Raw genomic sequence first — 22,119 nt, forward strand, 5'->3', positions numbered from 1 at the left:
GGATGATGCAGCAGTGTGATGTCTGTGTATTAATGTGTTGTGTACCTAGAGGATGTGGCAGCAGTGTGATGTCGGTGTATTAATGTGTTGTGTACCTAGAGGATGATGCAGCAGTGTGATGTCTGTGTATTAATGTGTTGTGTACCTAGAGGATGTGGCAGCAGTGTGATGTCGGTGTATTAATGTGTTGTGTACCTAGAGGATGTGGCAGCAGTGTGATGTCTGTGTATTAATGTGTTGTGTACCTAGAGGATGATGCAGCAGTGTGATGTCTGTGTATTAATGTGTTGTGTACCTAGAGGATGATGCAGCAGTGTGATGTCTGTGTATTAATGTGTTGTGTACCTAGAGGATGATGCAGCAGTGTGATGTCTGTGTATTAATGTGTTGTGTACCTAGAGGATGTGGCAGCAGTGTGATGTCGGTGTATTAATGTGTTGTGTACCTAGAGGATGTGGCAGCAGTGTGATGTCTGTGTAATAATGTGTTGTGTACCTAGAGGATGTGGCAGCAGTGTGATGTCTGTGTAATAATGTGTTGTGTACCTAGAGGATGGGGCAGCAGTGTGATGTCTGTGTATTAATGTGTTGTGTACCTAGAGGATGATGCAGCAGTGTGATGTCTGTGTATTAATGTGTTGTGTACCTAGAGGATGTGGCAGCAGTGTGATGTCTGTGTATTAATGTGTTGTGTACCTAGAGGATGATGCAGCAGTGTGATGTCGGTGTATTAATGTGTTGTGTACCTAGAGGATGGGGCAGCAGTGTGATGTCTGTGTAATAATGTGTTGTGTACCTAGAGGATGTGGCAGCAGTGTGATGTCTGTGTATTAATGTGTTGTGTACCTAGAGGATGTGGCAGCAGTGTGATGTCTGTGTAATAATGTGTTGTGTACCTAGAGGATGTGGCAGCAGTGTGATGTCGGTGTAATAATGTGTTGTGTACCTAGAGGATGTGGCAGCAGTGTGATGTCTGTGTATTAATGTGTTGTGTACCTAGAGGATGTGGCAGCAGTGTGATGTCGGTGTAATAATGTGTTGTGTACCTAGAGGATGTGGCAGCAGTGTGATGTCTGTGTATTAATGTGTTGTGTACCTAGAGGATGTGGCAGCAGTGTGATGTCGGTGTATTAATGTGTTGTGTACCTAGAGGATGTGGCAGCAGTGTGATGTCTGTGTATTAATGTGTTGTGTACCTAGAGGATGATGCAGCAGTGTGATGTCTGTGTATTAATGTGTTGTGTACCTAGAGGATGATGCAGCAGTGTGATGTCTGTGTATTAATGTGTTGTGTACCTAGAGGATGTGGCAGCAGTGTGATGTCTGTGTATTAATGTGTTGTGTACCTAGAGGATGTGGCAGCAGTGTGATGTCTGTGTATTAATGTGTTGTGTACCTAGAGGATGATGCAGCAGTGTGATGTCTGTGTATTAATGTGTTGTGTACCTAGAGGATGTGGCAGCAGTGTGATGTCTGTGTATTAATGTGTTGTGTACCTAGAGGATGATGCAGCAGTGTGATGTCGGTGTATTAATGTGTTGTGTACCTAGAGGATGGGGCAGCAGTGTGATGTCTGTGTAATAATGTATTTTGTACCTAGAGGATGTGGCAGCAGTGTGATGTCTGTGTATTAATGTGTTGTGTACCTAGAGGATGTGGCAGCAGTGTGATGTCTGTGTAATAATGTGTTGTGTACCTAGAGGATGTGGCAGCAGTGTGATGTCGGTGTAATAATGTGTTGTGTACCTAGAGGATGTGGCAGCAGTGTGATGTCTGTGTATTAATGTGTTGTGTACCTAGAGGATGTGGCAGCAGTGTGATGTCGGTGTAATAATGTGTTGTGTACCTAGAGGATGTGGCAGCAGTGTGATGTCTGTGTATTAATGTGTTGTGTACCTAGAGGATGTGGCAGCAGTGTGATGTCGGTGTATTAATGTGTTGTGTACCTAGAGGATGTGGCAGCAGTGTGATGTCTGTGTATTAATGTGTTGTGTACCTAGAGGATGATGCAGCAGTGTGATGTCTGTGTATTAATGTGTTGTGTACCTAGAGGATGATGCAGCAGTGTGATGTCTGTGTATTAATGTGTTGTGTACCTAGAGGATGTGGCAGCAGTGTGATGTCGGTGTATTAATGTGTTGTGTACCTAGAGGATGATGCAGCAGTGTGATGTCTGTGTATTAATGTGTTGTGTACCTAGAGGATGTGGCAGCAGTGTGATGTCTGTGTATTAATGTGTTGTGTACCTAGAGGATGTGGCAGCAGTGTGATGTCTGTGTAATAATGTGTTGTGTACCTAGAGGATGATGCAGCAGTGTGATGTCTGTGTATTAATGTGTTGTGTACCTAGAGGATGGGGCAGCGGTCTGATGTCTGAGCTGGCAGCGATGGTGGAGACATGTCCATCAGTACAGAACCAGCTGGGCCCAGCCCTCCTCCGCACCTATGTCAGCGTTGATGTTGTTGAGGGCCTGGATGTGGACAAAGATGAGTTTGACAAATACTCTGCAAGGTGAGAATTAATCCTCACAACAACTTTGTAATAAATGTGAAATCCATTAGTCAGCACTAGTACTGGTGTAGAGGAAAGGTGTTCATGCGAGGGGTTTATGTAAGGTATGACCCTAATGAATAGTATTGACCCTAGACTGTTACTATGAGGAACATTTTCTGTCTTAACCAGCATGTCTTTCAAATGTCTGTTGTTCGTTTTTACAATATCAGATCTGAGATTGGCAAACTGATTGAACACCTGTGGAGGAGGGCTGACTGTCGGACATCTATTGTTCAGCAGTGTGAGAAGGAGATATTTCAGGTAAGACTCATAATCTCGAGCTCAATAAAATCAGATTGATCACTGGACCAAACTGAACGTTCGCTACCAGATCTGGATGTTATCAAGGTTGGCACTGAGTATGCAGGATGTCAGTGACAGACAAACTCATCATCATCTCCTGCTTCCACAACACAAAGATTTAACATGAACTTTCTGTAGGCAGTGGGAACATTCCAATATATATTTTGATGGTTCAGTTTTCAGAAACTGAATTGAGAGCTGTGTCAAAATTTTGTCCAAAGTTTGAAACTGTGTTGTAATGCTTAAGAAGGATGATTTGCAAATGTGGAAGATGTTGTGGGTCTCTTGGGTCTCTCAAATTTTGCTAAAGGTCATTTTAACATGCCGCATAGTGGGATATCCTTTGATCAGTCTCACATGTTCGATGATCTGCTGCATGCTGTTGCTAGAACTTCCTGAGCGCCATCCTGGACACGCTGCTCTACATGCTCCATGATAGTCTCTCCAGACTTGCCAACATCAAGAAGATAGAAGTGGCCAAACAGAATGGTATTTGTGTGCTAAATTATAAATGACAAGTGAATAGGCATTTTGATGTAATATAGACATGAGTACAAATATTGTGTGGTAAGAAGATCATAGCAGTACACCCTGTGTATGATAAAAGGAGGGATGAGTTACAAGCTATACACTCGGGGTATGTGATAATACGAGATAAGACACAAGTAGCACACTCAGGGTATGCAATAATGGAGAGGACATACAAGATATACAAGCAATACACACAGGGTATGTGGTAATGGGAGGTGAGATACAAGCAATACTCCAAGGGTATGTGATAATAGGAGGTGAGATACAAGCAGTACACCAAGGGTATGTGGTAATGAGAGGTGATACACAAGCAATACACCAAGTGTATATGATAATAGGAGGTGAGATACAAGCACTACAGTTAGGGTATGTGGTAATGGGAGGTGATATACAAGCAATACACCAAGTGTATATGATAATAGGAGGTGAGATACAAGCAATACACTCAGTTTATGTGGTAATGAGAGGTGATATACAAGCAATACACCAAGGGTATGTGATAATAGGAGGTGAGATACAAGCAATACACTCAGGGTATGTGGTAATGGGAGGTGAGATACAAGCAATACACCAAGGGTATGTGGTAATGGGAGGTGAGATACAAGCAATACACCAAGGGTATGTGGTAATGGGAGGTGATGTACCCGGTACAAGCAATACACCAAGTGTATGTGATAATAGGAGGTGAGATACAAGCAATACACTCAGTTTATGTGGTAATGAGAGGTGATATACAAGCAATACACCAAGGGTATGTGATAATAGGAGGTGAGATACAAGCAATACACTCAGGGTATGTGGTAATGGGAGGTGAGATACAAGCAATACACTCAGGGTATGTGGTAATGAGAGGTGAGATACAAGCAATACATTCAAAGTATGTAATAAGGGGAGATAAGAGATGGTAATACACTCAGGGTATGTGGTAATGGTAGGAGAGATACAAGCAATACATTCAAAGTATGTAATAAGGGGAGATAAGACATGGTAATACACTCAGGGTATGTGGTAATGGTAGGAGAGATACAAGCAATACATTCAAAGTATGTAATACGGGGAGATAAGACATGGTAATACACTCAGGGTATGTGGTAATGAGAGGTGATATACAAGCAATACACCAAGGGTATGTGATAATAGGAGGTGAGATACAAGCACTACAGTCAGGGTATGTGGTAATGGGAGGTGAGATACAAGCAATACACCAAGGGTATGTGGTAATGGGAGGTGATATACAAGCAATACACCAAGGGTATGTGATAATAGGAGGTGAGATACAAGCAATACACCAAGGGTATGTGGTAATGGGAGGTGAGATACAAGCAGTACACCAAGGGTATGTGGTAATGGGAGGTGATGTACCCGGTACAAGCAATACACCAAGTGTATGTGATAATAGGAGGTGAGATACAAGCAATACACTCAGTTTATGTGGTAATGAGAGGTGAGATACAAGCAATACATTCAAAGTATGTAATAAGGGGAGATAAGACATGGTGATACACTCAGGGTATGTGGTAATGAGAGGTGATATACAAGCAATACACCAAGGGTATGTGATAATAGGAGGTGAGATACAAGCAATACACTCAGGGTATGTGGTAATGGGAGGTGAGATACAAGCAATACACTCAGGGTATGTGGTAATGAGAGGTGAGATACAAGCAATACATTCAAAGTATGTAATAAGGGGAGATAAGAGATGGTAATACACTCAGGGTATGTGGTAATGGTAGGAGAGATACAAGCAATACATTCAAAGTATGTAATACGGGGAGATAAGACATGGTAATACACTCAGGGTATGTGGTAATGAGAGGTGATATACAAGCAATACACCAAGGGTATGTGATAATAGGAGGTGAGATACAAGCACTACAGTCAGGGTATGTGGTAATGGGAGGTGAGATACAAGCAATACACCAAGGGTATGTGGTAATGGGAGGTGAGATACAAGCAGTACACCAAGGGTATGTGGTAATGGGAGGTGATGTACCCGGTACAAGCAATACACCAAGTGTATATGATAATAGGAGGTGAGATACAAGCACTACACTCAGTTTATGTGGTAATGAGAGGTGAGATACAAGCAATACATTCAAAGTATGTAATAAGGGGAGATAAGAGATGGTAATACACTCAGGGTATGTGGTAATGAGAGGTGATATACAAGCAATACACCAAGGGTATGTGATAATAGGAGGTGAGATACAAGCAATACACTCAGGGTATGTGGTAATGGGAGGTGAGATACAAGCAATACACTCAGGGTATGTGGTAATGAGAGGTGAGATACAAGCAATACATTCAAAGTATGTAATAAGGGGAGATAAGACATGGTAATACACTCAGGGTATGTGGTAATGGTAGGAGAGATACAAGCAATACATTTAAAGTATGTAATAAGGGGAGATAAGACATGGTGATACACTCAGGGTATGTGGTAATGGGAGGTGATATACAAGCAATACACCAAGGGTATGTGATAATAGGAGGTGAGATGCAAGCAATACACTCAGGGTATGTGGTAATGGGAGGTGAGATACAAGCAATACACTCAGGGTATGTGGTAATGAGAGGTGAGATACAAGCAATACATTCAAAGTATGTAATAAGGGGAGATAAGACATGGTAATACACTCAGGGTATGTGGTAATGGTAGGAGAGATACAAGCAATACATTCAAAGTATGTAATACGGGGAGATAAGACATGGTAATACACTCAGGGTATGTGGTAATGAGAGGTGATATACAAGCAATACACCAAGGGTATGTGATAATAGGAGGTGAGATACAAGCACTACAGTCAGGGTATGTGGTAATGGGAGGTGAGATACAAGCAATACACCAAGGGTATGTGGTAATGGGAGGTGATATACAAGCAATACACCAAGGGTATGTGATAATAGGAGGTGAGATACAAGCAATACACCAAGGGTATGTGGTAATGGGAGGTGAGATACAAGCAGTACACCAAGGGTATGTGGTAATGGGAGGTGATGTACCCGGTACAAGCAATACACCAAGTGTATATGATAATAGGAGGTGAGATACAAGCAATACACTCAGTTTATGTGGTAATGAGAGGTGAGATACAAGCAATACATTCAAAGTATGTAATAAGGGGAGATAAGACATGGTAATACACTCAGGGTATGTGGTATTGAGAGGTGATATACAAGCAATACACCAAGGGTATGTGATAATAGGAGGTGAGATACAAGCAATACATTCAGGGTATGTGGTAATGGGAGGTGAGATACAAGCAATACACTCAGGGTATGTGGTAATGAGAGGTGAGATACAAGCAATACATTCAAAGTATGTAATAAGGGGAGATAAGACATGGTAATACACTCAGGGTATGTGGTAATGGTAGGAGAGATACAAGCAATACATTTAAAGTATGTAATAAGGGGAGATAAGACATGGTGATACACTCAGGGTATGTGGTAATGGGAGGTGATATACAAGCAATACACCAAGGGTATGTGATAATAGGAGGTGAGATACAAGCACTACAGTCAGGGTATGTGGTAATGGGAGGTGAGATACAAGCAATACACCAAGGGTATGTGGTAATGAGAGGTGATATACAAGCAATACACCAAGGGTATGTGATAATAGGAGGTGAGATACAAGCAATACACTCAGGGTATGTGGTAATGGGAGGTGAGATACAAGCAATACACCAAGGGTATGTGGTAATGGGAGGTGAGATACAAGCAGTACACCAAGGGTATGTGGTAATGGGAGGTGATGTACCCGGTACAAGCAATACACCAAGTGTATATGATAATAGGAGGTGAGATACAAGCAATACACTCAGTTTATGTGGTAATGAGAGGTGAGATACAAGCAATACATTCAAAGTATGTAATAAGGGGAGATAAGACATGGTAATACACTCAGGGTATGTGGTAATGGTAGGAGAGATACAAGCAATACATTCAAAGTATGTAATAAGGGGATATAAGACATGGTGATACACTCAGGGTATGTGGTAATGGGAGGTGATATACAAGCAGTACACCAAGGGTATGTGATAATAGGAGGTGAGATACAAGCAATACACTCAGGGTATGTGGTAATGGGAGGTGAGATACAAGCAATACACTCAGGGTATGTGGTAATGAGAGGTGAGATACAAGCAATACATTCAAAGTATGTAATAAGGGGAGATAAGACATGGTAATACACTTAGGGTATGTGGTAATGGTAGGAGAGATACAAGCAATACATTCAAAGTATGTAATAATGGCAAATGAGACACAAACAATACACTCAGGGTATGTGATGTATAGGAGAGGTTTTGGTAGACAATGTAAAACTGGAGGGGAAGGTATTTCCCAACCCCGATGGTTTTACATTTTCCACCCAAACCAAGGAGAAGTGTTTTCTCTAACATATATACCGTCAATGATGGGTAATTACAATGTAGATGATCATTTAATGAAGCTGCGTAACAATAACTGAAGAACGTGTAAAATCAATTCAATGGCAGTAGATAATTTAACCCCTCCATCTTCTTTGGCCCGTTGGCCGTGTGGTAGAGCGTCTGCCAATGGATCAAAGAATAGTGGTTCCAGTCCTGCTTCAGAAAACCTTAGTATTGTGAGGTTAGTCTTGAACGATATTTTCAATTGACAAAAACACTCATGTATCATCTGAATGTTGATGTTCATATAAAGTTAGGAAAAGTAAACCATGGGAAGCGGTCTTACTAACAAAAAGTAAAACCTGTGAAGCGGGTCTTACAAACGAAAAGTAAAACCTGTCCCTCCAAAACAAAAACCTCAAATGCGGTTATTCTGGGAAAACATGTGATGACCTAATGTATAGTGAGAAGCACACTTTAGGAGTGAGTGAGTGAGTGAGTTTAGGTTTACACTGCACTCAGCAATATTCCAGCTATATGGCGGCGGTCTGTAAATAATCGACTAGACAATCCAGTGATCAACAACATGAGCATTGATCTGCGCAATTGGGAACTGATGACATGTGTCAACCAAGTCAGCGAGCCTGACCACCCGATCCTGTTAGTCGCCTCTTACGACAAGCATAGTTGCCTTTTGTGGCAAGCATGGGTTGCTGAAGGCCTATTCTACCCCGGGACCTTCACGGGTCGCACAGTTTAGGTGTATATAATAGGAGGTAAGATACAGGCAATGCACCCAAGGTGTGTGATATGGCTGACAACTGTGAAAGCCCCTTCTTATCATAGCTGCTGTGGTATGGACATTTATAACTGACCTGTGTTATCTTCAAAGACTGTTTCGTATTGCAAAATGTGAATGTTATAATGGAGAGTCATTGACCATATTTCAGAGCATGAGTGGAATGCTCTGTCCATGCAGGAGAAGATGGACAAAGAACACTTCCTGAAGAACGAGGAACATGTGGGAAAAGGTTTCATGTCCATGGTATGAAAGACATCATCTTTATTTGTTGTGTAAATGTCCAACCCCAAGATATTTTAGTTCACAGTATGTTCTTTTTAACCTTTATATTGATCTGAGCAAAGCCAACATGTAAAACACGATGTGTGTCGACTTTATGTCACTCTATCAATTCAGGCGTACATACCTTGAATAGCATATTATTATTTTAGTAAACTTGTAGTTCACTTGTAGAGGTGTAATATTTCACAAGGTGAAAACAAATGTACCATCCTCCAGATATTAGTTGGAGCACTGCTGCTGTGTCAATCATAGATGGTTATTTTGATTTGATTGATCAATCAGAATCAATGATCTTTTCCCAAGGCTAACCAGACCCTGGAGTTTATTGACCTGTTGACGAGAGCTGAGGAGGTGGCCAGGTGCTTCACACGACAACCACTAGCCAAGAGATCAGCCTCAGTGGTTAGTGAGAATTTCTTCTCAGAATGAAAGTTGAAAATATGGGCATAGAAAGATATGAATGTTTTACTGCTTGCTTGAACCAGATAGCAAGGGGAGCTGTTTCCCACTTCTGGCCTCTTCGCTGTTGGTTTGCCATATTTATCTGCAGGTGTAGTAGTGATGAGGGTGTATTTGTGCTTTTGAATTGATGAGAGTGTTAAACTGCTCTGCAAGGGATACAAATCCCCCAGCAGTCTACCAGTAGTTTAATGGTGGCTATAACTACTTAAGGCTGTTATCATTTCTGTTGAAGTGACATTTTCAATGATGAAGGGATATGCTCATTTTTCAAAACTTTAAACCGTTCTATGACTTACATATTCAGATGGAGGCCTAGCACAAATGGGTACTGTGTACTTGTTTTCAGATCTGTGGGTTTTTAGAATCTCTATGTGGAGCCAAAGCAAAGGATTACAAGGTGAAAGATTTTGAGAAGTAAGTCCTGAAACCTATATGTTACTGTTGTTTGTCATTATCATCAGAACAATTAAGTGTTGAGACATACAGCTGTATGAGGAGTGAGAGGTGTGTTTTGTTTCTGGAGCACATGTCAAAAACGTCTTAATGTCTGTCAGCAAAACTTGGTACATATGTGTGGCAGACCCCAAAGTGGTGCCTTTTGCTATTTACAATTTTTGTGATTTATCATTTTCTGGGTTTCCATGGAAACAATATAGATTCGGTCTCAAAAGTTGGGGATGGGCTTCATTTCCAGAGCACAGCTTGAAAACTTCATGATATCTTTCTGCAACACCTTGCAGATATGCAAGGCAGACCTCAAAGTGGTGTCTTTTGCTATTTGCAGATTTTTGTATTTTTTTTCCCTGATTTCCATGGAAACGATTTGGACTTAGTCTCAAAAGGGAGGGTATGCTTCATTTCCAGAGAACAGCCCAAACCCTTCTAATCATCTTTCATTAAAACTTGGCAGATATATGAGACAGATCCTGAAGTGAAATATCCTGAAGATATATGGCATTTATATTTTTCATGACTTCCTTGAAAACAATGAAAACTTGGTATAAAAAAACCCATCAAGAACTGTCAGAAGATTTGTCATTTTAAATATGTTGGGATCGGGGGATATGTCATCTTCTGATGACTTTTGTTTGCATGAAGTAGGTTTGATAAATCATCGATCATGTAAACTTGAGGTCTGTACAGCATGGATTTCATTAAAATTGTTCATTTTTGTCTTCTGTAAATATAATCAAATAGTAGACTATATATAACGTAAAGTACAACCATAGTCACCATGTTGCTGCTTAATCTGGCTTTGTTTTAGATACAACTTCAGTCCACAACAGCTACTGTTGCAAATTACAACAATTCTACTGCGAATTGCCCGAGAGGTGCCAGCCTCAAATGACAACTTCCTGGTGAACATGGCAACTGATACTGATTTCGAGGCCAGCAACCTGGACAAGGCCCTCTCTGTCATAAGCTCCAAGGGTCTGTCTGAAGAGGACAGTCTCCAGCAGTTCCAGCAACTGATACAACAGGTACACATCCTGCCTACAGCAGGTACACACCACCTCCTACAGCAGGTACACATCCTGCCTACAGCAGGTACACACCACCTCCTACAGCTGGTACACTTCTCCTACTGAAGGCACACACCACCTCCTACAGCAGGTGCACATCTCCTCCTACAGTAGGTACACATCTCCTACAGCAGGTACACACCACCTCCTACAGCAGGTACACATCCTGCCTACAGCAGGTACACACCACCTCCTACAGAAGGTACACACCACCTCCTACAGCAGGTACACATCTCCTCCTACAGCAGGTACACATCCTGCCTACAGCAGGTACACATCTCCTACAATAGGTACACATCTCCTACAGCAGGTACACACCACCTCCTACAGCAGGTACACATCCTGCCTACAGCAGGTACACATCTCCTCCTACAGCAGATACACATCCTGCCTACAGCAGGTACACACCACCTCCTACAGCAGGTGCACATCCTGCCTACAGCAGGTACACATCTCCTCCTACAGCAGGTACACATCCTGCCTACAGCAGGTACACATCCTGCCTACAGCAGGTACACATCCTGCCTACAGCAGGTACACAACACCTCCTACAGCAGGTACACATCCTGCCTACAGCAGGTACACACCACCTCCTACAGCAGGTACACATCTCCTCCTATAGCAGGTACACTTCTCCTACAGCAGGTACACACCACCTCCTACAGCAGGTACACATCTCCTCCTACAGCAGGTACACATCTCCTCCTACAGCAGGTGCACATGCACTTCTACAGCAGGTGCACATCCACTCCTACCGCAGGTGCACATCCACTCCTGCAGTTGGTACACATCCCCTACTACAGCAGGTACACACCAGCTCCTACAGCAGGTACACATCTCCTACAGCAGGTACACATCTCCTCCTACAGCAGGTACACACCAGCTCCTACGGAAGGCACATGCCACCTTCTACAGCAGGTACACATCCCCTACTACAGCAGGTATACATCTCCTACAGCAGGTACACACCACCTCCTACAGCAGGTACACATCCCCCTCCTACAGCAGGTACACATCCCCTCCTGCAGCAGGTGCACATCTCCTACAGCAGGTACACATCTCCTCCTACAGCAGGAGCACATCCACTCCTACAGCAGGTGCACATCCACTCCTACAGCAGGTACACATCCCCTACTACAGCAGGTACACACCACCTCCTACAGCAGGTACACATCCCCTACTAGAACAGGTACACACCAGCTCCTACAGCAGGTACACATCTCCTACAGCAGGTACACATCTCCTCCTACAGCAGGTACACACCAGCTCCTACAGAAGGCACACACCACCTCCTACAGCAGGTACACATCCCCTACTACAGCAGGTACCCATCCACTCCTGCAGCAGGTACACTCCCCTGCTACTACCAATACACGGTCTCTGCATGTAAAAAATATTGCTAGATTTTGGCCGTCACATATTCTGTCATCACTGTAAGATGCATTTCTGTGGGAATGTATGTTTCCAGTTGCGACAGCTTCATGAGGAGAGGAAGTCAGATGACATGGCTGACTCAGATGAGCTAAGTGTGATGAAGGAGCTGGATGGTGTGGCTGTAGAGCAGGACAAGGTGCTGGAGGTCTACACTAGGTGTATGATGGGTTATCGCTTCCTCACAGCAGACATACAGGTAGCACTTTACACTTCATACCTACAGGTCACTGTTTCTCATACAAATTGTAACGAATTAATAAATTCATACATCCATGTTGGACTCTCTAAGTTATGGGGCAGAGGTGACTAAACTGAAAGCATCTACATACCACAGGCATACTGATAACAGTGACGTTTGTATGCCAAGTATGCAGCTGCACATGGCAAGCTTACCGTTTTGGTATACATTTGTTTGTATTTTTCAGGAAAGTCACAGCTACCTGAGTAACTTGCAGAGTCTTGATCCAAGGTAGGTGCATTATATATTTCAAAACCACCATTCCAGAAGTTAGTTGATTAAACCTCTTCACTGAAACACAGCTCAGTGCAATAAACAAGTAGTTGAGAGATGTAAACATCATTATATTTCAAAATGCTCTGAAAAAAAATGTACAGGCCCAAAACCAGGTGAGGTTAAGCAGGTTTGGTCACAGAGAATAGGTGGGTACACTAAGACACTGCTGCTGTCTTGTAGGTACACTATGACACTTCAACTGTCTGCAAGCTACACTAAGACACTGCAAGACACAGCTGCTGTCTGCTATGTACACTAAGACACTATGAAACGTCTGCTAGATACAAGAAATTGCTGCTGTCTTGTAGGTACACTAAGACACTGCAACTGTCTGCTAGCTACACTAAGACACATCTGCTGTCTGCTATGTACACTAAGACACTATGAAACGTCAGCTAGGTACACCAAGACATTGCTACTGTCTGCTTGGTACACTAAGACACTGCACCTGTCTGCTAGCCACACTAAGACACTGCAAGACACAGCTGCTATGTACACTAAGACACTATGAAACGTCTGCTAGGTACACCAAGACATTGCTACTGTCTGCTTGGTACACTAAGACACTGCACCTGTCTGCTAGCCACACTAAGACACATCTGCTGTCTGCTATGTACGCTAAGACACTATGAAACGTCTGCTAGGTACACCAAGACATTGCTACTGTCTGCTTGGTACACTAAGACACTGCACCTATCTGCTAGCCACACTAAGACACATCTGCTGTCCGCTGTGTACACTAAGACACTATGAAACGTCTGCTAGGTACACCAAGACATTGCTACTGTCTGCTTGGTACACTAAGACACTGCACCTGTCTGCCAGCCACACTGAGACATCTGCTGACTGCTATGTACACTAAGACACTATGAAACGTCTGCTAGGTACACCAAGACATTGCTGCTGTCTGCTTGGTACACCAAGACATTGCAACTGTCTGCTTGGTACACTAAGACACTGCACCTGTCTGCTAGCCACACTAAGACACATCTGCTGACTGCTGTGTACACTAAGACACTATGAAACGTCTGCTAGGTACACCAAGACATTGCTACTGTCTGCTTGGTTCACTAAGACACTGCACCTGTCTGCTAGCCACACTAAGACACATCTGCTGTCTGCTGTGTACACTAAGACACTATGAAACGTCTGCTAGGTACACCAAGACATTGCTGCTGTCTGCTTGGTACACTAAGACACTGCACCTGTCTGCTAGCCACACTAAGACACATCTGCTGTCTGCTTGGTACACTAAGACACTATGAAACGTCTGCTAGGTACACTAAGACATTGCTGCTGTCTGCTTGGTACACTAAGACACTGCACCTGTCTGCTAGCCACACTAAGACACATCTGCTGTCTGCTATGTACACTAAGACACTATGAAACGTCTGCTAGGTACACCAAGACATTGCTGCTGTCTGCTTGGTACACTAAGACACTGCACCTGTCTGCTAGCCACACTAAGACACATCTGCTGTCTGCTTGGTACACTAAGACACTATGAAACGTCTGCTAGGTACACTAAGACATTGCTGCTGTCTGCTTGGTACACTAAGACACTGCACCTGTCTGCTAGCTACACTGAGACATCTGCTGACTGCTATGTACACTAAGACACTATGAAACGTCTGCTAGGTACACCAAGACATTGCTGCTGTCTGCTTGGTACACTAAGACACTGCACCTGTCTGCTAGCCACACTAAGACACATCTGCTGTCTGCTGTGTACACTAAGACACTATGAAACGTCTGCTAGGTACACCAAGACATTGCTGCTGTCTGCTTGGTACACTAAGACACTGCACCTGTCTGCTAGCCACACTAAGACACATCTGCTGTCTGCTGTGTACACTAAGACACTATGAAACGTCTGCTAGGTACACCAAGACATTGCTACTAACTGCTTGGTTCACTAAGACACTGCACTTGTCTGCTAGTCACACTAGGACACATCTGCTGTCTGCTGTGTACACTAAGACACTATGAAACGTCTGCTAGGTACACCAAGACATTGCTGCTGACTGCTTGGTACACTAAGACACTGCACCTGTCTGCTAGCCACACTAAGACACATCTGCTGTCTGCTATGTACGCTAAGACACTATGAAACGTCTGCTAGGTACACCTAGAAATTGCTACTGTCTGCTTGGTACACTAAGACACTGCACCTGTCTGCTAGCTACACTAAGACACAGCTGCTGTCTGCTTGGTACACTAAGACACTATGAAACATCTGCTTGGTACACCAAGACATTGCAACTATCTGCTTTTTAAGACACTGCACCTGTCTGCTAGCCAAACTAAGACACATCTGCTGTCTGGTAGGTATGTGAAGATAAGGCTTCTGTCTGCAGGTCACCCAAGGTGAAGACTCTGATGAAGGAGATGAAGCAGCTGCGCCAGAACCTGCCGGTCCACCCCAACGCAGCCATCTTTGTTGTTCAGGTGATAATCATCATTTGGTAAATATAAGAAACAAAAAATGATCAAGGACACATTCCAGATACTAACAAGTGTATCTCTCTTATGACCATTGGGCTGATGATTCAGAATCATCAGTGATGTGTATGCTTTCCTTACTCATGAGCCAAGCAAGGTAGGACATATAGTACACACATAACACTTGCTAAAGTGTAGTACTACTTATGCTAAAATTTGAACCATATATACAACCAGGTTACTATATGTGGCAAGTAATAAGCTAGTGATGATGACATTATTCCCACTGTGTAGCATGTTAACACTACAGGAGGAATCCTACTGCGGGTACTCCAACAACAGTGTCAGAAGTGTGTAGACCTCAGATTGGATTATGTTGAAATATAATTACCATTCAATTCCTTCGATGCAATCCATCATAGCCAGGCTTATATTAGCACTTAGAACAGTCTGTGTTCTCCACAGGAGGAGGAGCGTATTGATGTGATGCGAGCTCTGGTAACAGGGCCTGTTGGGACGCCTTACAGCCTGGGTTGTTTCGTGTTTGACATCTACTTCCCCGCCAGCTACCCAAACAGTGCTCCACTAGTGAAGATCATCACCACAGGTGGAGGAAGTGTCAGGTATTTAGTGTCTATTGACATTGGTGGTGTATAAAGCAAGGTGTCACAAACGAGGTCATTTGATTTATGTCTTGGTTGTGGTTAATGAATAGAAGCCACAGGATGTCTAGGGTGACTTCTTGACCATGACATATAGGGTACTTCTAACTGACCTTACAGAAGGGAAAGATAACCTTTTTCATGTTAATTATACAGTCAGTTACATGACTAAGCACTCTATCCAGTAGTGATGTTTTGGCTGTCAGATTTACAACGAACCTATGCTCTGACAGCAAGGTGTGTTTTGTGTGTAAGATTCAACCCCAACCTGTACTCTGGTGGCCGACCCGTGAAGGTCCCGGGGTAGAATAGGCCTTCAGCAACCCATGCTTGCCATAAAAGGCGACTCAGCTTGTCGTAAGAGGCGACTAACGGGATCGGGTGGTCAGACTCGCTGACTTGGTTGACACATGTCATCGGTTCCCAATTGCACAGATCGATGCTCATGTTGTTGATCACTGGATTGTCTGGTCCAGACTCGATTATTTACAGACTGCCGCCATATAGCTGTAATATTGCTGAGTGCAGCGTAAAACTAAACTAAACTCACTCACTCACTCACTCACTCACTCACTCACTCACTCTGGTGGCCAGGTGTGTCAGATTCAACCCCAACCTGTACTCTGGTGGCCAGGTGTGTTTTGTGTGTCAGATTCAACCCCTACCTGTTCTCTGGTGGCCAGGTGTGTTTTGTGTGTAAGATTCAACCCAACCTGTACTCTGATGGCCAGGTGTGTTTTGTGTGTCAGATTCAACCCCAACCTGTTATCTGGTGGCCAGGTGTGTTTTGTGTGTAAGATTCAACCCCAACCTGTACTCTGACAGCAAGGTGTGTTTTGTGTGTCAGATTCAACCCTAACCTGTACTCTGACGGCAAGGTGTATTTTGTGTGTCAGATTCAACCCCAACCTATACTCTCATGTCAAGGTGTGTTTTGTGTGTCAGATTCAACCCCAACCTGTACTCTGATGGCCAGGTGTGTTTTGTGTGTCAGATTCAACCCCAACCTGTACTCTGATGGCCAGGTGTGTTTTGTGTGTAAGATTCAACCCCAACCTGTACTCTGATGTCAAGGTGTGTTTTGTGTGTCAGATTCAACCCCAACCTGTACTCTGAGAGCAAGGTGTGCTTTGTGTGTCAGATTCAACCCCAACCTGTACTCGGATGGCAAGGTGTGCCTGAGTCTCCTGGGCACGTGGCATGGCGGTGATGCCAGTGAGAAGTGGAACCCTTCCAAGTCCAGCATATACCAGGTGAACCTTATATGTCTGTACTTCACCACCTGAGTTAGTGAGTAGGTATTGTTTTATGCTGCTTTCAGGCCTATTCCAGTAAATTCACAGTGGGAGACACCAGAAGAGCTTCACATATTGTACACATGTGGGCACTTTAACCCATATCTTTGGCATGACAAGCGAACACATTAACCACTAAGCTACCCCACCGCACCAGTTCATTAATGAAGCAAGATCCACTTTTACTTACACTGAACAATAGAGGTACAACATTCTCAACTATAATTGTCTAGCAAGACTGCCTTTGTCCTGATTGCGTCTACTGAATGTGAGTATGATGAACATTGTATGAGCTTGTGATACTGCTACAGGTGCTGGTGTCCATACAGAGTCTCATCCTCATCCCGGACCCTATGTTCAATGAGCCTGGCTATGAGGGGATGAAGGGCAAGGCAGAGGGAGATGTAAGTTGTGGACATGTCCCTGTACATGTGTCGTCTCAGTGACACCTGGTTATCATACACACTGACAAAATGAAGGAAATCATATGCATGATGTCCTAGAATACCTGACATTAGTTAAGTTTTACAGATGTGTCCAAAAACAAAGAAAGATAGTGTAGTGTCAATTTTGTATGTGCGTGTTTGCTTTAGTTTTATGAATTTGAAAAGAACAAAAAGTATGACTACAAAAACCAAGCATAATAATTGTAATTTTTTTCAGTTGGAAAATCGAGTGTCTATGCACTTGAAATGGAATCAGCATTGAATGGAATACACTGACAAACCAGTTTAACTCAAACAGTTTACATACGACAATAAAGGAACTCATCATGTGTGTCCCAGTTATAGCAAAGCCAAGTTAAGTTAAACAAATATTTCTGGGATATAAGTGTTTCTTTATCTAGTCCTTGTAGTTACTCATCTATTCTGGTTTTTGGTGTTTGTTCCAGCGTCAGAGCGCTGCCTACAACTGGAAGATCCGACTGAATACACTGAGACATGCCATTCTGGGACAATTGAGGAACCCTCCACCCGGTATGTTGTGAAGGCAGAATGGTGATTTACAAAAAGGTGATAAATGGTCATTCTTGAACTTCTTCTTAAGTTTTGTTAAATTTTGAATAAATATCCATTGTCTAATCATTCCAGGCTTAGAGAAGGTGATCCGACAACATTTTGCAGTTCAAAAGGATTGTGTGTTGAGGCAGTGTAGAGAGTGGCTGGCAGAGTGCGAGGATGAGGACCAGGCCAAACGGCTAAGGCAGCTGGTTACTGCCATATGTGCACAACTCAAGCACCTGCAGCCTGACGAGGAGGAGGAAGAAGAGGGTGATGGAGATAGTGACTGAACAATGGATTGCTGGACAGTAGGAGCAGGATGAGGATGGAGAGGGTCAGCGGATGGATTGGGGAGAACAGTAATACGAGGAAGGTGGAGGAGATAGTGACTGAGTGAAACAATGGATGGGGTAGGGCAGCAGAAGGCTGCGGATGGTGGTAAAGATAGTGGCAGAGTGGAACAGATGGGGAGGTTGGGATGGTAGTAGGTGATCTGTGGGATTGTGCATTCTTAAATGTTACTGTTTCTGACTCATGACGAAATTGATTGTCTGGGGAAAATACCAGTAGGTTAAATAAGTCAATGACATGGTGTAAGAGAGACTGTTTGCACTTGCTGACTTTATCATGGGATATGACCCACCCTGGTGATGATCTAAAAACATCCCCAGATTTTGTGATAGAAAGGTTGTATGGCTTCCCTTGGCCACTGTGATAAGGGAGCTAAATGAATTTTGATATTATTTTCTATTTTTCAAGTATGTGTGTGTCCTTAAGTCCTTGGGTTTGCACAAAATATTTGAATCTCACCTTTCACAGCTTCTTTTGTGCAATTGACATCTTTGTAGGCATTTTAATCTTTTGTGCAGATGTACAAGGTGAACTCCAGCAGTAGTGAAATGCTATCCTGAATTTTTTAAGAAACCTAGACATTTTTGTCTTTCATGGAAATCCTCATACACTGACCTAACTAAATCAAATATATAACTGATCTAGCCTTTAGACAAACAGAGATTGTACTTTTTGTAATGATGGACATGTGCAATAACAGACCTGTATGTATTGTAGCTTAATGCTGAACACTTACAGTTTATAGTGAAATGAAACAATCTTGTTTGTTAAAATGGTAATATATTCAATGACCAACTCATTATATAAACAAATTAGACTGGAATTAGAAATCAAGAGCCTTTTTATGTTTGATTTGATATTCAAATTGTTTATGTCATTGATGAAGTTGTCTGTATAAGTGTATTACATAATTGAGAAATGGATTTCTAGGTAATACTATTTCTCATAGCAAGAAGCTAGACTTAAGACAACAATATCAAGGTTATATTTGTCACTTGCTATTTTCATGTTTATTTACTATGCTCACACTTTTCTTGGTGTTTTGAGGAAAACTGTTTGAATTCCAGCATTTTCACAGAAATATTCACATGTTGGTGTTACTCTGGAAACTCTTGTCTAAACATTATACATTAATATAAGAATATGCAAACATTATAGAAATATGCAAACATAAATTGATTATACAATGTATCTTCAAATATGGATTTTCAAGTGAAAATGAAAACAGTTTAAGAAAATGTGCAATTACACTTATGTCTCATACTGATAATTATTCATAATTTGACAATAGGTAAATGTTGGACTTTTCACTGATAGTTGAAACTATTGTGACACCTTTGTTTCAATATAAGGATCTTGAACTCCAAGATAGGAAAACACTGGTGAAGTCATGAAGGTTAATATCAACTGTTATTTTAAAAGATTGTGTAAATGATGCTTTCTTAGGTAAATTACCTCAAAACATTCCCTTTCAACAATTCTTCATGTTTTACTTGCATGTATTTCACCAATGTTTTGTCTTATTCTGTTAACAAAATTACACTGGTTTGTTGTTTAAAGCCACACTCAGCAATATTCCAGCTATATAGCGGTGGTCTGTAAATAATTGAGTCTGGACCAGACAATCCAGTGAGTAACATCATAAGCATTGATCTACACAATTATGTACAGTGACATGTCAATGAAGTCAGCGAGCCTGACCACCCAATCCTGTTAGTCACCTCTTACAATAATCATGGGTTACTAAGGCCAATTCTTACCCGAATCTTCATGGGTAGACAATATCAAGAGACCCATCTCTCACCAGCCAGTAAGACCACCTTAATTCAAAAGTGTAGTAGCTGAGTCATGTATGATACTGGTGATCATTACTTAGTCTTTGCATAAGTTCCTGTAAAGTACAGCAAATAATTAGTATCAAGTTGAGATTACAAAGTGCAGTTAATATGCAAAATCTATGCTGTATTGCCCATCACTGTCAGGGTCTACAAGTAATTAACTTTGGCCTTGACACTGGTGTTACAGGAATCTACAGACACTTTGTATTTGACATACTCAAACCATATGTTTGATGTGATTGTCCAATTAACAGAACATCAGTCACTCATCATGTCAATCATTTTAGTTAAATATTCATCTTCCAGTGTGAATAACTATACAAATTTCCTCTTGGGGAGGTACAAGTGGGAAATGGCACATTGCTTCTGAACATGTATTTGTAACTGAAAATGTTCAAGAACTGAAGAAGTTCAAGTACATATTTTCAGCACTGTGTATTTATTGTATTTTGTTATTGTATTTTGTTTCATTCATATTCTTGAGAGGAGAGTCTGACTGACACACATGACATAATATAGGCATTAACAACATATGTTGAACTGTAACCGTTACTGCTCAGTTAGGTCTGAGTGCCATACTCAGTCAGTGAGTTAAGTTGTATGCTGCTTTTAGCAATATCCCAGCAATATTACGGCATGGGACACCAGCAATGAGCATCACACATTGTACCCATGTGGGGAACTGAGCAGTATTCAGAATATACCATACTTCTATATCATGATTGTATATGATAATAAACCAAATGTTTATAAACACTTATCTCTTGTATTGCTTCTCTTACCTTGCCCTTCACATCTGTCAGTGTTAGATGAAGAGTTTGTAAGCTTTAAAAATGTAAAAATGCTCCTATGCACTACAATGTTGAAACATTGTAGGATGATGTATTAACATACGCTCCATCTGTGCATGGGTGTGCACGTTTGTATTTTCTCAGAGCAGAACTTCAAAATCCGTTCACTATTTCTTCACCAAACGTGGCACATAGATAGGTGTGGTCTTGTAATGGTGCCATTTGGTAGTTTTGGAATTCTAAATAATATCATTTTTGGTGTTTCCATGCCAACAAATTTGTTTTGGGCTATCAAGATGGTAGCTTTCCTTTCAGGAGCAGAACTTACAAACCTTTCAATACTGTCCTTCAACTTTGCCATACACACATGGAAACATTAGACATCGTCATAACTAGCAGACATATTCATGAAGAGTGCTTTGCCATACACACATGGAAATATTGGACATAACTAGCAGACATATTCATGAAGAGTGATTTGCCATACACACATGGAAACATTGGACATAACTAGCAGACATATTCATGAAGAGTGCTTTGCCATACACACATGGAAATATTGGACATAACTAGCAGACATATTCATGAAGAGTGATTTGCCATACACACATGGAAACATTGGACATAACTAGCAGACATATTCATGAAGAGTGATTTGCCATACACACATGGAAATATTGGACATCATCATAACTAGCAGACATATTCATGAAGAGTGCTTTGCCATACACACATGGAAATATTGGACATAACTAGCAGACATATTCATGAAGTGATTTGCCATACACACATGGAAACATTGGACATAACTAGCAGACACATTCATGAAGAGTGATTTGCCATACACACATGGAAACATTGGACATAACTAGCAGACATATTCATGAAGAGTGATTTGCCATACACACATGGAAACATTGGACATAACTAGCAGACATATTCATGAAGAGTGATTT

The 22,119-nt window shown here is 42.1% G+C and overlaps 1 protein-coding gene across 2 annotated transcripts in view; it reads left to right on the top strand.

The window, feature by feature from the left end:
* Positions 1-21,128, top strand: part of LOC137299147 (uncharacterized) — a 36,019-nt gene extending 14,891 nt beyond the window's left edge. The window contains exons 19-33 of one of the 2 annotated variants that reach the window (XM_067831694.1): positions 2,350-2,511; positions 2,724-2,814; positions 3,246-3,345; positions 8,717-8,811; positions 9,154-9,252; positions 9,659-9,726; positions 10,577-10,793; positions 12,304-12,465; positions 12,695-12,738; positions 15,141-15,231; positions 15,691-15,848; positions 17,029-17,140; positions 17,494-17,586; positions 18,075-18,159; positions 18,274-21,128. In XM_067831694.1, coding sequence (XP_067687795.1) covers positions 2,350-2,511; positions 2,724-2,814; positions 3,246-3,345; positions 8,717-8,811; positions 9,154-9,252; positions 9,659-9,726; positions 10,577-10,793; positions 12,304-12,465; positions 12,695-12,738; positions 15,141-15,231; positions 15,691-15,848; positions 17,029-17,140; positions 17,494-17,586; positions 18,075-18,159; positions 18,274-18,473 — 1,777 coding nt within the window. In that variant the 3' untranslated portion in view covers positions 18,474-21,128. Of the gene's footprint in view, positions 1-2,349; positions 2,512-2,723; positions 2,815-3,245; positions 3,346-8,716; positions 8,812-9,153; positions 9,253-9,658; positions 9,727-10,576; positions 10,794-12,303; positions 12,466-12,694; positions 12,739-15,140; positions 15,232-15,690; positions 15,849-16,832; positions 16,997-17,028; positions 17,141-17,493; positions 17,587-18,074; positions 18,160-18,273 lie in introns of those variants that run through there. The other variant, XM_067831695.1, reaches the window with a different exon arrangement.
* Positions 21,129-22,119: the final 991 nt, after the last annotated feature.

This window comes from Haliotis asinina, chromosome 10 (genome assembly GCF_037392515.1).
Source record: "Haliotis asinina isolate JCU_RB_2024 chromosome 10, JCU_Hal_asi_v2, whole genome shotgun sequence".
NCBI lineage: Eukaryota > Metazoa > Mollusca > Gastropoda > Lepetellida > Haliotidae > Haliotis > Haliotis asinina.